Here is a 15,438-nt window from a genome sequence, read left to right as displayed (position 1 = left end):
ATCGATATAATACATATGATATAGTACCATGTAGTACGGCTGATTCACCGGTTGACCATCTGCCGAGTCATGTAACACATGTATACGCCTTCATAACTGCAAGGTATTATGAAGGCAACACAGTTCACACAGTGTGATTTATGACAGTGGTTTTGAATTCCAGAAAAAAAGGGTGCGCACCCAACACAAGCATGGTCGCGTGTGTGTGTTCGCAGCAGCTCAGCCCCCACTCTTCTTCCTGCACACACCACACACCCCCTCACGCTGTCAGTCATTGCTTCCCCACTGGCAGAAATGTCCGGCAGTATCCCTTCTCCCGCTCCCTTTGCCTCTCATTAATCTCCCTCTCGCCCTCTCTCTCGCTCCATCTTCTATCTCTGTCTACATATCCTCGGGCCCGCATGCGATGGAAGACTTCCATCGACGTGCTTTAATGTAATCTTTTTCATGTAGTGACAAGCACACTGCTCATGGTGAATGCATTCTATGGGATGTTATTCCGGCCCAGATGTGGTTGCAATTTGGTGACCTCTGCTCCTCTCGAGACAACTGTCATCTATATGGTTTGTGTTGGCTAGCTAGCTTTGTCCTTTATGCGACCCGTGCAAAGAGCAAAGTGGGATGATGATGATGATGAGGATCCATTCCAATTGGCTGGTTTCAGGGAACCAGCGTTTGTGTGTGTGTGTGTGTGTGTGTGTGTGTGTGTGTGTGTGTGTGTGCGCGCGCACAGTGATTTGAGGTCCCCAAAGTGCAGTGCTTCTGCCTGAAAACACATATTCCTTTTTGGCAGGATGTGGATTTTGTGCCCGATAGTCTAACATGTGAATTATTGAAGATACGAATACATTTCAACATGTAAATTTGGCCAGTGCAGTGTCTGACCATCCCTTGTGTACGAGGGTTACAATAACAAGCTCCAAACACTCAAACACACACTGAAAATGTATAAGAGCCCCAAATCCCATAGTACAAAAAAAATACTTCACCAAAGTGGCATTCCTTTTCCAAGGCTTTACCTAATGTTATATTCAATTGTAAGTAAAGATTTATATATATTTATGCATATATATTTATATGTGTGTATATATATATACATTATATACATACATAAGTTTTTTACATATATATGCTATATGAATGTATGTGTCCGAGCAAGTGGTCAAAGTAATTTGTTTTACTTGCTACTGATTGGACTGAAACGCACAGGGTCAATAAAGGGTCTGTAAACTCCTCTGCAATCTGAGCTGTCGTGACAGTTTGTTTTAGAAAAAACTGACATACTGGGTTCCATAGGACCAAGTGTGACGGCCGTTTTCAAATGTTGTCAAGGCCAATGCCACACTTACTTAAGCTGCAGAGTTTGTTACCAATAGAAAACTACAACTCACCAAAAGCGTTTTTAGTAGTAGCGGACTTCTTGTATTTTACGGAGAATTTCCCACGTTGAACAACTTCATGCATGTTAGTCAAAATAACATAGAAATGTTCCGTAACACTTTGTGAGACCAAAACGGAACCGTTTCAACTGCAAAAAAAATATTTTTTGAGTTTACTTACACTTTAAGGTGACCCCAAACTGATTGTACACTTCTGTTTTGATGCCAAATGGTTATATCAACAAGTGCATTTCAATTTGCATTTGAATCATCAAGATTTCAATGAACCATTTTAGCAAAAAGTACAATAACAAAAGAGTTAATGTTCTGTATCTTATTGTGTTAAATTGATAATCCCTGAATTTGGATCAAACATTAGCATTAATACATACTTACATTTTCACAGATCACGCTGCTTCCTCGAATGCTCTTGATGTTCAGCAAACTGTTAAATATATGCCAGTGACCCCGATGGATAATATATGATTACATGAGCATTCATTCACCATTAAACCATGAATATTTAACGAACACATTCACAGAGGTAATAGGTGTTCAAATTAGCCCTTCACAAATAATATCAGTCAAGTCCTACCTCCCTCCCAGTGTCTACCACAGATAACTTTCATTCTCCTTGCTAGTACCGAAAATCTCATTCAAACCAATTCCGTTCACAATTGTAAATTCCACACCATACTGGTACAAACGCACAAATCCCAACATATAGAATTAAGCAGTAAAACACTCACAACAAATGACACAACATATCCACATGCAAATTGTACAAAATCCAACACAACACATTTTTACGGGTACTCATCCATTCAATTTGGCAAAGTTTGGAGCAGCAAGAATAGCAAAGGGACTTACTATATGATTGAGTGCTACAGGCACAGAATGAATCTGTACATTCAATATCAAAGCCCGACCACTACATCATCACTTCCGCCAACCAATAAGTGTACATAAAGAAAGCGTCACAAGCATAGGCAATCGATGACACTCCCTAGAGTCATCAGTAACTGTGAGATTTGAATTCTTATACCAGTAAGCATTTTCAGTAATATGTTCTCCTTTAATGATACTAATAAGATATATTCTCATACACAACCTCTGACAGATGGCAAAACATATACAACAACAACAACAACTTAATACAGTAAAGCATAAGTATGAATGATAGACATGGGTTCTGACTGTGTCTGAGGCAAGGAGACTTAGAAACGGTTGTCCTACAAGGTCTGGGAAATTACTTCCCCTTGCAGCAGATTAAACCTGACCTTCACATCTCTATGGGGGCTAATCACCCCACCTAGACTATGATACACCGAGCAGCATTGTTTCCACAAACCAGTTTGGCTCCCACCACGATGCCAGACATTGATTTCATCCTGCACAATGTGCCCGGGCTAATGACATGCATGGAAATTGACCAGCAGTCTGTATGGTCGACATCTTTGCTCAAGGGGAAATTCCCAAGTTTGAGCGGCAGAATTCATTAATATTGAGTGACAGCATGTCGGCTCACACGGTCGCACAACATTATGGAGAGCCAGCAGGGAGTATAATAAACGTGCCCATTTCAGTGGCCTCTGGTATGGTACTGAGGCAGTTCCAACGCCCGGCCCCAAAGAGTAGGGATGGCGAAATGGGAGAGAATAAATTAATAACCTTTTTGCGTAGCTTATTTTTGCACTGGTATTTTTCTAGGTTTGCATTAGTGTAATGTTTTTCTGTACAGCAAAGACAACATCTTTTTCTTCAACAAATTATTTGGAAACAGAGCCTCCACAGAAAGTGCCAGACAGTACTTAGTCACCCATAGAAACACTAAAAACACCTACAGGTTCAAAAAGCCTCACACTTCTTTTTTGTTGCTAAACAACATCTGCCATTTTGGTTCAAACTTGGAAAAACGCCAGCTGTGTGGTGGAACTTAAGGCGGGCTTCTGCATTCAGTTCCACCAACGAGCTGGCATTTAGAACCAAGTTGGCCGCTAGGTGATCAAAACCCATAGGAGTCCTAACAACCACAGTTCACAAAGACACACAGAACTTCACAGCAGCACTTCTGGGCACAGGGCAAAGGCTATCAAATGATTGTAGACAATATAAGTTTATCCGGCAGTCCCATTTTTTTTTTCAGATAAAAATCACAGGAACTGTTTCATGGAGATCAAAGCAATCGTTATACAACACTTTGTAATTCAATAGGAAATACTTTGAGAAACTTTAAACGGCACATTCCTCACAAAATCATGATGTACATAAAGAAGCCATGTCAGCAGCATTACACTCTTTGTACCAAGACTAAGTGACTTGAGGAAATAAGGTAATCAAAGCAATGTTCTGCTTTTCAAAATGTCAGCGATGTGTGTGTATATATATATATATATATATATATATATATATATATATATATATATATATATATTATTCATATTGTTACAAATGCTTCCTCCACTCCTCCAGGTTTAGAGGAAATGTGTGTCCTCTAAAAGCTGCTCCCTGTACTTCATTACTGTAACTTGTAAATTCTCGGCACTCCTCCAAGAAATATCTATTATGGCTGGTGCTCAATAAATGTTAACCACATATTGAACAGCTACTGTTTGAGTGCTGTGGATGCCTGTGTGAATGAGGCCTATTGTATTCATTCATGTTTCTTCCCTGATTAACACTCACTCACTCTGCCAAAAGGTGTTAACCCTTAAATAACAATTAAAAATAGTATCCTATGCTGTTTAATTGACTATTACTGATTGACCATTATTTAAATGTTTCAGTAGGCAATTCACCTTAGATTCATTTTTGTCATATTTATTTATATCTCTTTACAACCTGACATCAACCAATAACAGGCCTGGCCGGCTAGGGAGAACTATCGCTATAGCTAGCAAGCAAGCTCGCCTTGTGTTTTAAGGACTTGCCTTTTCGGTAGGATACTCTCAATAATAGCATACTCAGGTTGGCGGGTTTCTCCAAATGGCCAATGGACAAAAACCCTAGTTTGAACAGAAAATTCCTGATTGGAAAACTTGGCAACAATTCTCCGGCGCAATCATAGTAATTCTTCATGCACTCATTAATCTTTCTGATAGTTATGTATTGATTGTTGACCCCAGTCTGGCTGCCTCCCTGCCTGTGTGGCCTCACAGCGGTAAATTCAAATGGGGCAGGGTCCACTTTCGCTGTGAGCACAGACATCATGCTTAATGCGATATTGATCTGCATTCACAAAACAAATTGAATAAACCAAGATCAGAAGGGTGGAGGATTGAGTCATAAAGGACATTTTATCAAATGATCCATCCAAATATATGTTTGAAATATTGAATTACCGGTAAACCCATTTTGTGGAATAACATTTTCCAGTCATAATTTATAGTTTAGCTGGCATTTGTGTGTATGAAATTTATATTCAAACACGTTTTAGCGATAGGAAAAACCGAATGATGCCGTATTTCCTTGAAATCCTTGAAAAAGGCTTTACCCATAATAAACGATTGTTTTAATAAAATTGTTATAGACAACAGAGGAAGAGTTTCAACTGAATTTCAGTGTCAACAAATATGTAGGTTTGACTAAAGTATCACCAGAATGCTTGTCCCTTCATATTACACATGATGTGCCACATGGTATGTATTATAGGAGATAGGAAAGGATGGCTTTTCCGGTTAAATGCTACTATAAAACTCACCCCTTGGCGAGGTTGTAAGGACTTGTTTATTGTAATACGTTTGTGATTGATTTCGAAGAGGCGTAAAATACAAAGCTGCTTTCATTGCTACTATTTTGATAACGTAACATTCAACATTTAAGAAGAAAAAAAATGCAATTCACTTTTGCAGTTGTGCTTTTGGCTGACACAGTCAATGTCCTGTCCCCACATGTCGGTTCAATTTCAATCCATGACGAAAGCAAACTAACCAAATAGACACAGAGGTCACCTGTCCTGCTCAAATAGACACAGATGTCACCTGTCCCGCTCAAATAGACACGGCAGTCACTCCCCCGCTGCTGGGCGAGACCTTGTCCAGGTCCTCCATGACCAGGTCCTGCTCGTTGACGTTTTTGGACCTGCGGGACGTGTTGTTGTCCAGGCTGTTCAGGGAGATGGGCTCCACCGAGGCCTTGGGGTTGGCCGGCAGCACCGAGTTCCCCTGCAGTCGGTGCGAGTAGGTCTTCCTGCGATGGCCGTTGGCCGAGCACAGGCCGAACTTGAAGACGGCCTGGAAGCCCCGGCGGAAGTTCTCGTTGAAGAAGCCGTAGATGATGGGGTTGACACTGCTGTTGAAGAAGGCCAGCCAGTGGGCGAAGGGGTAGATGTAGATGTTGATGACGCGGTGCTGCTGCACCGTGAGCCTGGCGTAGTCGCTCAACATCATCAGCGTCCACAGGGGCAGCCAGGACAGGATGAACAGCAGGGCCACGACCAGCAGCATCTTGATGACCCTCTGCTTCTTTTTGGACACCGTGTGCCGGTTCTCGTGGCCCGGTTTGCCGCCCGTCGGCACGGCCGACTTGAAGAGGGTGATTCCGATGCGGGCGTACATGATCACGATGAGGGAGAGGGGGGCGAGGTAGATGTTGGCGAAGAGGACGGTGGTGTAGATCTTCCGCATGCCCTGGTTGGGCCAGTTCTCTCGGCACCAGTAAAAGGGAGTGGTTTTGTTGTTGTACCCTAGCAGCACACGGATGGTTTGCTCCTTGGTGACCTGCAGCATGACCCCAGAGGGACACATGATGGAGATGGCCAGGACCCAGATAACGACTATAATCAGGGTGGCTGTGGACAGCGTCAGCTTCTGCTTGAAGGGGTACACGATGCATCTGAACCTGCCCGCAGATCGAATAAGAAGGACAAAAGTTAGTTGCAGTCCACTTCAAACAGAAGATTTCAGAGGATTTCAACTCACGAAATCTTCAGCATTGAAGACATATATTAGATGGTATGATGCACTCCCAACCTTTATGGTTCTGGCAGAGACATGTCAAAAGTTCATGTCAAACCCCTTGGCTAATGGCACAGCAACCGCAACATTACATCGATTTTTGAGGCTAAAAATGTTTCCTCTGCAAGTTCAAAGTTCAAAAGAGGACGTTTAACCAGATTTGGTTTTGACCAGCATGCTCAAACCCACACACAGTCCATCTTCTCAGAAGGCATGTGAAAATTGTCTGAGAGAGAGGTTTTTATTTATATTTCTGTAGGCTGTATTGTGCATCTACATTGTAGGGTCAACAAGGCCTTCAAAGATTGGGTAAGGACTCTTCTGGGGTCCAGCTCCTGGAATTGGTTTGTTATTCACTCACTCCCATTTAGCTATTCTTTCTCCCTTTTTGTAGTACATACTTAGTTATCCTTTGTTTGAGTTGAACTGCTTTGGCAATATAAATGTTAATTTTCCAATGCCAACAAGGGTCTTTTTAAATTAAATGAATTGTACTGAATTGAGGGCTCGAGAGAGAGAGAGAGAGAGAGCGAAAGAGCGAGAGCCAGAGGAAAAGTAAGAGAGCGCGTGAGAGACAGGGCCGTGGCCAGGGTTTCAACAATAGTGAGGTCCGGGGGTTCAGTTTTGTCTGGGGGGGGGGGGGGGGGGGGGGGGTTGTGCCCAACATCTAAATTGAATATTCTGAGAATCATCTCTGAGAAGATCTTAACTGTTTTTGTTCCCAATTATATTTTAAGCAACCAAAAAAAAAGGCAGGGGACCAGAGCTCTGTGACCTCATAGCTGGCTACGGGCACGGGGAGAGAGATAGAGGGAGACAGAGAGAGAGAGAGAGAGAGACGGAAGGAGAGAGTGCAAGAGAAGGGGGAGAGGGAGAGGGAAAGATAATGAAAGCAACGGGAGGGTGAGAGAGAGTAAAAAAGAGGGAGTGAGAGAGGAAGGGGGAGAGGGAGAAGGTGAAAGAGGGAAGATAGACAGAGAAAGATAAAAAAAGAGGAGGGGAGCAGGAGAGAGAAGTAGGGAGGGTGAGGAACAGAGAGAGGGAGAGCAAGAAAGAGATAGACGGGGTGAGGGGAGAGACAGATCAAGAGAAAGGGGTGAGTGCGAGGAGAGAGAAAGATCAAGAGAGAAACAGAGAGCGGGATTAGAAAGAGAATCAGAGAAAGAGAGAGGGTGAGAAGAGAGATTTAGGGCCCTATTTTAACGGTCTGAAACGCAAGTGAGAAGCGCCAAACGCAAGTAGCTTTGTGAGCGGTTCTATGACGATGTTGCGACTATACCGGCAGATAAATGACTCTTGCGCCCGACGCAAATCTAAAAAGGGTCGCCCTGAAGTAGCCTAATTACCCTTAGGTGTGGTTTGGACGTAACGTGCAATAAACCAATCAGAGTGCCATCTCCCATCCCCTTTAAGAGCCATGAGCGCATTTGAACCAAACGAGTTGATATTTTGACAGCGCGTTTGCAGTGTCCGATGAGACAGATGCATGACCACATGAATTTTAAATTTCAAATGCCTCAGTTTATGGCCAAATAATATGGCCTAATTCACACATGGAATAGCGTTTTCTTCTACAACTTCAGAAATATTTAGTCGTCATGTAAATTTTGAAAGAAAACTTAACACACATATGATGTGCGGTCCTGTGGCCGCAACTGTGGGTCTATTTAATGACATGCGGCAATACATTAACAAACATCGTATCTTACCAGTATTGTATACATTATCGTTATCGACTTGTGTTCCTAATATGCATGTGTCCCCCCGTTAATGTACATTGCCATGGACTGTATTATGCGTTACATATTTAGTTTGCGTGTGTTTAAACAGATGGAGGCACACACTCGCACCCGCATTAATTTATTCTTTTTAACACTCACTCGCGGTAAAACTATGTTTTCTCACGATCAAATACTCATCAATCCTAAAAGTCATGGGCTTGTACACGATGTCTGTGTCAAGAAAATATGTGTTTGCTGTACAGTTTTTGCAGATGCATTGATTTAAATACAAGTTATTACCGCTGTATCAGCTGTTCTTTCCCAAATAATTTAACCAACGTTATCATTTACCCAAAAACAAGATTTTGTTTTGGAAGGCTGGGATATAGCCTACTTTGCTCGAGTTTATTATTGTCATTATTATTATTTTAACGCATGGCATAGCCTACTACAGTGTTCATTCATGCAGCCCCTATGGAAAAAAAATATTTACACAATCCACATCATCATCATAACATTTCTATTAGGCAAATGCTTTGCATGTTTGTGCTGTGTATAGCCTACTGGTGTGTAAGCTTATGTTGCAGTTCCGACCTGCCATGGTACGTCAAAATAGCAACATTAACTGCGCTATGCGCTAGTGCACTTACGCTAGGTATTTGTCGGTCAGTTGCGCAACTGCTTTATCGGTCTGTAAAATAGCACCATGCATCATTTGCGCCGGAACACGCCTCTGCTTTTCGCCGACATGCCTCTCAGGGCGCAAGTTTAGTGGCGCAGGTTTGCTGCAGGGGAAAATCGGCTTTGCGCCGGGTGCAAACTAGCAAAGATACATGCGTCGGTGTAAAAAGTCAATTGCGCTGGATGCAAGATAGGGCCCATAGAGACAGAGAAAAGGAGAGAGACGCAGCGAGAGAGGTGGAGCGGGAGAGAGAGATGCGAGAGAGACAGAGACAGAGAGACAGAAAGAGAGAGAGAGCGAGAGAGAGAGACAAAGAGAGAGAAACAGAAAGAGAGACAAAGAGAGACATAGAGAAAGAGAGAGGAGAGAAAAGAGAGGAGGGAGTGAGGCTGTCGTGTCATGTCTCCTCTCCTCTGTGACTGTTTCCCGGCATAGTTTTCACAACCAGTCACGGCCCCGTTCAACATACTGCTGTCAGCGGCAGATTGAGGCGCATGCGCTGACGAATTACCAAGCGATTCGGTGGGATTAGGAGTGTGGCTGCTGCCGTGGCTGAGTGAGTGGTTTTGACATCTGGGATGTTATGAGTAAATAAAACAAGAATTAGCGCAGCCCGATGGTGTTTACAACAGCAAGGCTGCCCAGGTGGGGACGGATGCCATTTGCGTTGTCGATGTTGGAGGGATCAAGACAAACAAACACAGACAGACAGAATTAAAAAGTTAGTGCCACTTGGATATATCCAGTGACGAGGGTAACGATCGCTTCTGGGTGGGCTCTAACCAAATCTTCGCCGGTGTTGTCTTGTTGACATCCTCCAGAATGATTCCAAAACCGTACCGGCTCATTAATGTGCCGATGATAGAAAAAAAGGTTGTGTCAAAAGGTTGCCACTTTTTGATGAAGGCGTTGAATGTAAGCACCATGATGAAATGGTAAACAAACTTGGTGAAAAAATAAAGCTGTCCTAGTTAGCCTGTCCTGTCACTCCGTCACTCTGACTCAACTTGTCAAGCGAGCGTCGTGCTGAACACTGAACGTCCGTGTGACGCCCGTCTGAGATGTGCCCTTCTGAACCACTAACGAGCCTCACGGCCGTAACACTGTTACTTCCCATAACACCCGCGGTCCGATCCACACTCTGCACCCTGCCGGTTTACCTGTCAACTGCGATGGCGACCAGCGTGAACACCGACGCCGACACGGAGATGCCCTGCACCATGCCGCTCATTTTACACACCAGGCTTCCAAAGGGCCACCCTGTCAGACAGAGAGACGAACGGAAAACACTTTAGCATCGCTGAGCACACGTCAGCTCAGTGTGTGTTTTTGCGTGTGTGTGTGTGTGTGCATACACTGATTTTCACCACAGATATCTGTACAGGGAAGCATACATATGAGGGTCCCCCCGGGAATAGAATCCTGCTTAGCTCCAGGGGTTTTGAACTTGCTCAAGGGTGGTTCATCATTGCAGACAGCCAGCCAAAGGGTGCTGTCACTGTTGATGTGCTCTCCTGTCCAACTCAAATTAATCTTCAACAGGGCAGGAAGTCCGCCATCCCGAGCATGACGGTGACCCTGCAACCGGTGACCAATCGCAACCGAGCCCGTACTTCAACATCGACACAAATTCTTTCTTTGGTTCTTTGTTTAAAGTTTTTGCACATTAGATCAACTTCTGTATGTGAGCCTCTGTTAGGTCTTTATGTCCTATCAGGGATGAATAAAAAAGCTCTCCATCCATCCATCTAGCTTACCTAAAGAGAAGACACACACTAATGCAGGGATTTTTTTAATAATACAAAACAGGACGGCGACTACGGTCCATGAGTCTGATTTATGCTGTCATCTTGGTAGTGTGATGTAATGTGTGAATTATTAAACGGTATATCGGCGTGATTAGTCTATTGACTGCTTACTAGAGCTTGATATTCAGAGTGCATTGCGTTACCCTTGGATTAACCCCCATCACAAATTCCACTGAGAGGCGATGGATCAATGGATACGGTTAAATGCTGTATTCAAACAGCTACAACTTGCAATGCACCCCCAAGTTTAAGTCTTTGGTTCAAGCGATGGGTTGGATGGCGTGATCGGCATAGGGCATAAACATGGACTGAAGCTGCGATGATTCATTTGGCTAGTGTGTGTCCGTTCTCTGGAGGGAGGCTGTGTGTGTTGAAATGAGGGGGACTACATTTCCCAGCATACGAAGGCCGTCCGATGTAGAGCCACATTGTCTGCAGGGCCAGAAGGACGAATTGGACCGCAGCTCCATGAATCACAGGCTGCCTTTGTATGTTGTTATTCAACCCGTTTCCTCACATGTCACAGGAAATTGTACAATAAAGATTATCTGATATTGGGTATAGATGGTACCTAAGGATGATGCACAGTGACCATTTATGCTTTGATTACAGCATCAATGAACAAACCGTAAAGGTGTGTGTGTGTGTGTGTGTAATTTGTGCAGACAGTCATGGATGTACATCTATATCTGGACAGAAGGGATCTCTATGTTACAGATTGTCCCGGGGAGCAGAACCATGGTTGGCTCCAGAGGGTTTGAACTTGCTCAAGTGAACTTCATCAATGCTGACAGTCAGTGTATGCTGTGTGCTTGTGCGTGTGTTTGTGTGTGTGTGTGTGTGTGTGTGTGTGTGTGTGTGTGTGTTTGAGTGAGAGTTTGTGTGTCTACGTTTGCGTGTGCGTGCGCCCATGCGTGTGTCTGTGTGTGTGTGTGTGTGTGTGTGTGTGTGTGTGTGTCTGTGTGTGTGTGTGTGTGTGTGTTGTCTACTCTGTGCATGTTTGACTCAAGCATTACAACATGTTGTTTCGAGGATGTAGGGTATCAAAAGCAACTGAAAATATTTGTGCCCCTGCAATGTATTTTATAAATGCGGACACAAATAAAGACATTGAAATGTGCATGATTTATTCATGACACTATGCAACTCTTTTACACAGTTAACAGGACTTTGCCAAAGCAGCGTGTAACAAGGAGGAGGGCCCCAGGAAGTAGTGTCTGCGAGTCTGTGGTGTCTTTCCACTGTCCTAGGAATAAAGGACCAGCCTGGACAGAGACTATGGAGGAAGGATAACAACAGTATCATCAATCACAGAGTCAGCCCATTTCACGACAAGTCTAGCTTGGACACTGATCTACGGAACCTGCCTCACCCACAAGGCAACCAGCGTTGTGGGTGACCCTAGCCACCCCTCACACAGCCTCGTCAGCCTCCTTCCATCTGGGAGACGGTACTGCAGCCTCCGGCCCGGCTCCAACAGACTGGTAAACAGCTTTTTCCACCAGGTTGTCAGGAAGCTCAACTCTCTCCCCTCTGTCCCTTACCTCCCCTCTGCCCCAATGAACTCTGGACTCTGAAACCCCCCTTCCATTTGCCCCCAAGAACTCTGGACTTCTTACCCATAATGTTCCTCATATTGCACATTTTAATCCATTCACGGCAAGCTGTGAGAAAAAAAGAATTTCACTTTATTTTATATATACTGGTTGTTGTTTTTTGCCTTACCATTGCACTATTCAGAATTATTTTGCACTATTTAGAATTGATTTATTGTAAATATCACTTATATTATTTTATTTTACCTAATTTTACCCTTTTCTCCTCATTGCACCATGAGACAAACGCAAGTTCATCCCCCCTGCAATTCAATAACTAAATGCTCTGTAGTTGTGTGTGTGTATTTGTTGTTTGTATGTTACTGTGTCTGTATGTACAACAAGCTGCTCAAACAAATTTCCCCTAGTTGGAGTAATAAAGTTGTATTGTATTGTGTTGTATTTTATTGTATTGTATTGTATTGTATTGTATTTCGATTCCTCTATTTGTCTGGCACATATTTTGGAATTGACAATAAAGCTTACTTTGACTTTGACTTTTGACTTTAAAAGCCCTCATTGAAAAGTTTTAAATGAGGACCTGATTGCCCCATGTCATCGGAGCACCATGTCACAGGGGTATGCGTGCCCTAGGATGTGAAATAGCGCCTCTATCATGGGAAAGCAGTCAGTTGACTAGTGCGGTGTCACACTATACACATCCAGACTTGATGTTCCTGATAGCAGGCAGTTAACTAGTGCGGTGTCACACTATATATATCCAGACTTGATGTAACTGATATGGAAAGAGCGCATGCTCCTGTACCAACTCACTTCAAGGAGCCAAGATTGAATCTCATCCCTTCCCCTATCGAGTTATTGTAAGTGGTTTGGTCAAAACCCCCATTGTTTGAAGTGCTACCCTTTGTAGCCAATTCAGACTAGAAATGTAATGTGAGGTATTAAAAATAAGCTTGACACAGCTACCGTTTACAAACTGAATAATTTACCTGCAACATTCATTGGCATCTAAATCAATGGGAGCCGTCACCACGCTCGCTCAGAGCTTTAATTTGGGCGGCAGCCAAATAGTTGGACTCGAAACAACTGAAGCCAAAGCAGGTTTATTTCTGAGCGTGTTCAGGAAAGGCTTGCTCTCAAGTAAAATGTACAATAGCATAAAGATTAGCTGTGGGAGCAATAACAGCATGAATGAGCGGTTCTTTGGTTCATAACTCTGTCATTACTCTGTCCCTGCTTCTAGGCTCTTCTTTAGTCACTGCACTGAGGATCAGATGGCACTTTCGTACCGTCGGTCGAAGGCTTCCACCAAGAGTTCCCTGAGATAAACATGGCTTTGAATGTGGTTCACTCAGAGACAACGGGCGAAGAAGTTGTACTTTAATATAGAAGGATGGCCAAGATATGGTTTGATGATTAATAGGTTATAAGCGCTGATTAAAAAACGAACTTAAACAGCTAACTCATACATCACTTTTACTTAATGAAAGTCCTTCACATGTTGGCCGGTGAAGGCTGTGCCTCATCAGACGCTATCCACAGCCCAATCTACTGCTGGAAATTAAACAGATATCCAAAGCTGCAGGGAAATGAACTGCCTCATCATAGGATAATTTTGTGCATGATTGAGGTCTACCACCTCGGGCTTGGAGACATAAAGGAAGAAAGATGGTATTTTTTACCAAAAGTTTGTTTAGTCCATATTGAGTTTTGAGACTCATTCCATTTACATACATACAGATATATCCCACAAATAGTTCTATATCAAAGTTTTCTTTAAAACAGAATCAGGGGCGAACGTTTGGTAAAAACTACCATCATACCATTGATACCAGAATCAGGTATCAAGGATAATGATGTTCTTCATTCTTGGGGGGGAACTTTTTCTACATTCTGAAAGAATAAGTCATCGTATTGACAGACAGCCAAATCAGGTCCCCAGACCTAATTCACGCAAACATTTTCCCCTTCGATAACTGTCTGACAGCGTGACATACCTCAGTCAGCAGACTTTCCTTTATAAACTTATCGCAGCATCGTTCCTGCGTAAATCCTTGTTCACTAGACAAACCCTACACACTAAATTCAACCTCAACAAAGTCCTCTCCAAACTGGCCATACAAACCATAATGTATTAAACTCCTGTATGAGGCATCAAGATGCGATCTGAGAGCGCACCTGTGAGTCTCCCCCCCCCCCCCCCCCCCTTGCCCGTGTGCCCCCAGGTGTAGACACCAACACGGCTGAGATTAGACCAAGGGGAACAGTGCTCATTTTATCCTTTTATTGTAGTGCCTGTGATAAAAAAGAACGTCACATCCAAACACAGAAAGAAAGAACCGGCGTCGGAGGGCGTCCTCCTGTACGCCACGAGACAGAGCAGAAACAAAGGCTGCGTCTTTTAATGGAATACACGGGAGATTGGTGCGCCTTCGCCGCCATGAGACTGCCCGCTGGCAAGCGTGTCTCCATCGGCCTCCCCGGAGATACCTTGCTATTGATTAACTGCTGCGTCTGGTGATTCAAACGGTGACAAGACAAACATCAGAATCCCTTCTCTCTCTCTCTCTCTCCCTCTCTCTCTCTCTCTCTCTCGCTCTCTCTTGGTCCCCCACCGTCCATCCGTCCCAGTCCCAGTCTCATGGGGGGAAGGGGCCTTGAAGCGCTCACCTGTGATGATGTTATCCAGCAGCGTGGTGGGCATGCAGAAGATGCCCACCAGCAGGTCGCTCACGGCCAGGTTGAGGATGAAGAGGTTGGTGACCGTGCGCATGTTCCTGCTGCGCAGCACGATGAAGCACACCACGCCGTTGCCCACCATGCACACCAGGAAGATTAACAGGTAGGACGCCACGAAGATGGCCGCGATGGACGACTCGTGCAGGTAGTATCCAACGTATGTGATGTTATTCCTGGGTCTGAAAGGGTTCTCCTCCTCCCATGACGACGCGGACGACGTCGAGGAGGTGTTAGGGAAGGTCCAGTTGTCGTACGTCTGAGTGACGTTGCCGTCCGGTTCCTCGTTCATTGTGCACCCTGAAGAGACAACGCGTGATGAGTGGTCTGCTCTTCTGATGCAACTAGGGTCGCAGAGTTAATCCGATATGTGTTCATATTCATATCCAAATACCCATATAGGGGATTTATGTGAGCCACGGATTACATAAACGTACATGGGCCTATGTAAATTGTACCGTTTTTGTTACTATTTCATTACCTTTCAAAACGACTTTGTGCTTTTCTACTTTGCACTTTAACATCACGTTGACAATGGCTAGACGCTTATGAATTTGTTTGAGTATCAGTGAGTCAGTAATCGTATGAAAATAGAGTACAA

At 43.9% G+C, this 15,438-nt stretch overlaps 1 protein-coding gene across 1 annotated transcript; it reads right to left on the bottom strand.

The window, feature by feature from the left end:
* Window positions 1-5,368: 5,368 nt before the first annotated feature.
* Window positions 5,369-15,129, bottom strand: npffr2a (neuropeptide FF receptor 2a; the record flags this gene model as incomplete). The annotated part of the gene is made up of 3 exons (XM_079731012.1): window positions 5,369-6,218; window positions 9,898-9,997; window positions 14,772-15,129. The coding sequence occupies 3 exons, from the start codon at window positions 15,127-15,129 to the stop codon at window positions 5,369-5,371; spliced, it is 1,308 nt and encodes a 435-aa protein (XP_079587138.1).
* Between the last annotated feature and the right edge of the window lie 309 nt (window positions 15,130-15,438).

The sequence above is a fragment of the Pollachius pollachius genome, assembly GCF_949987615.1.
Source record: "Pollachius pollachius genome assembly, chromosome: 1".
Classification (NCBI taxonomy): Eukaryota; Metazoa; Chordata; class Actinopteri; order Gadiformes; family Gadidae; genus Pollachius; species Pollachius pollachius.
The sequence above is the reverse complement of the archived record's forward strand: the minus strand, read 5'-3'. Positions and strand labels throughout refer to the sequence as shown.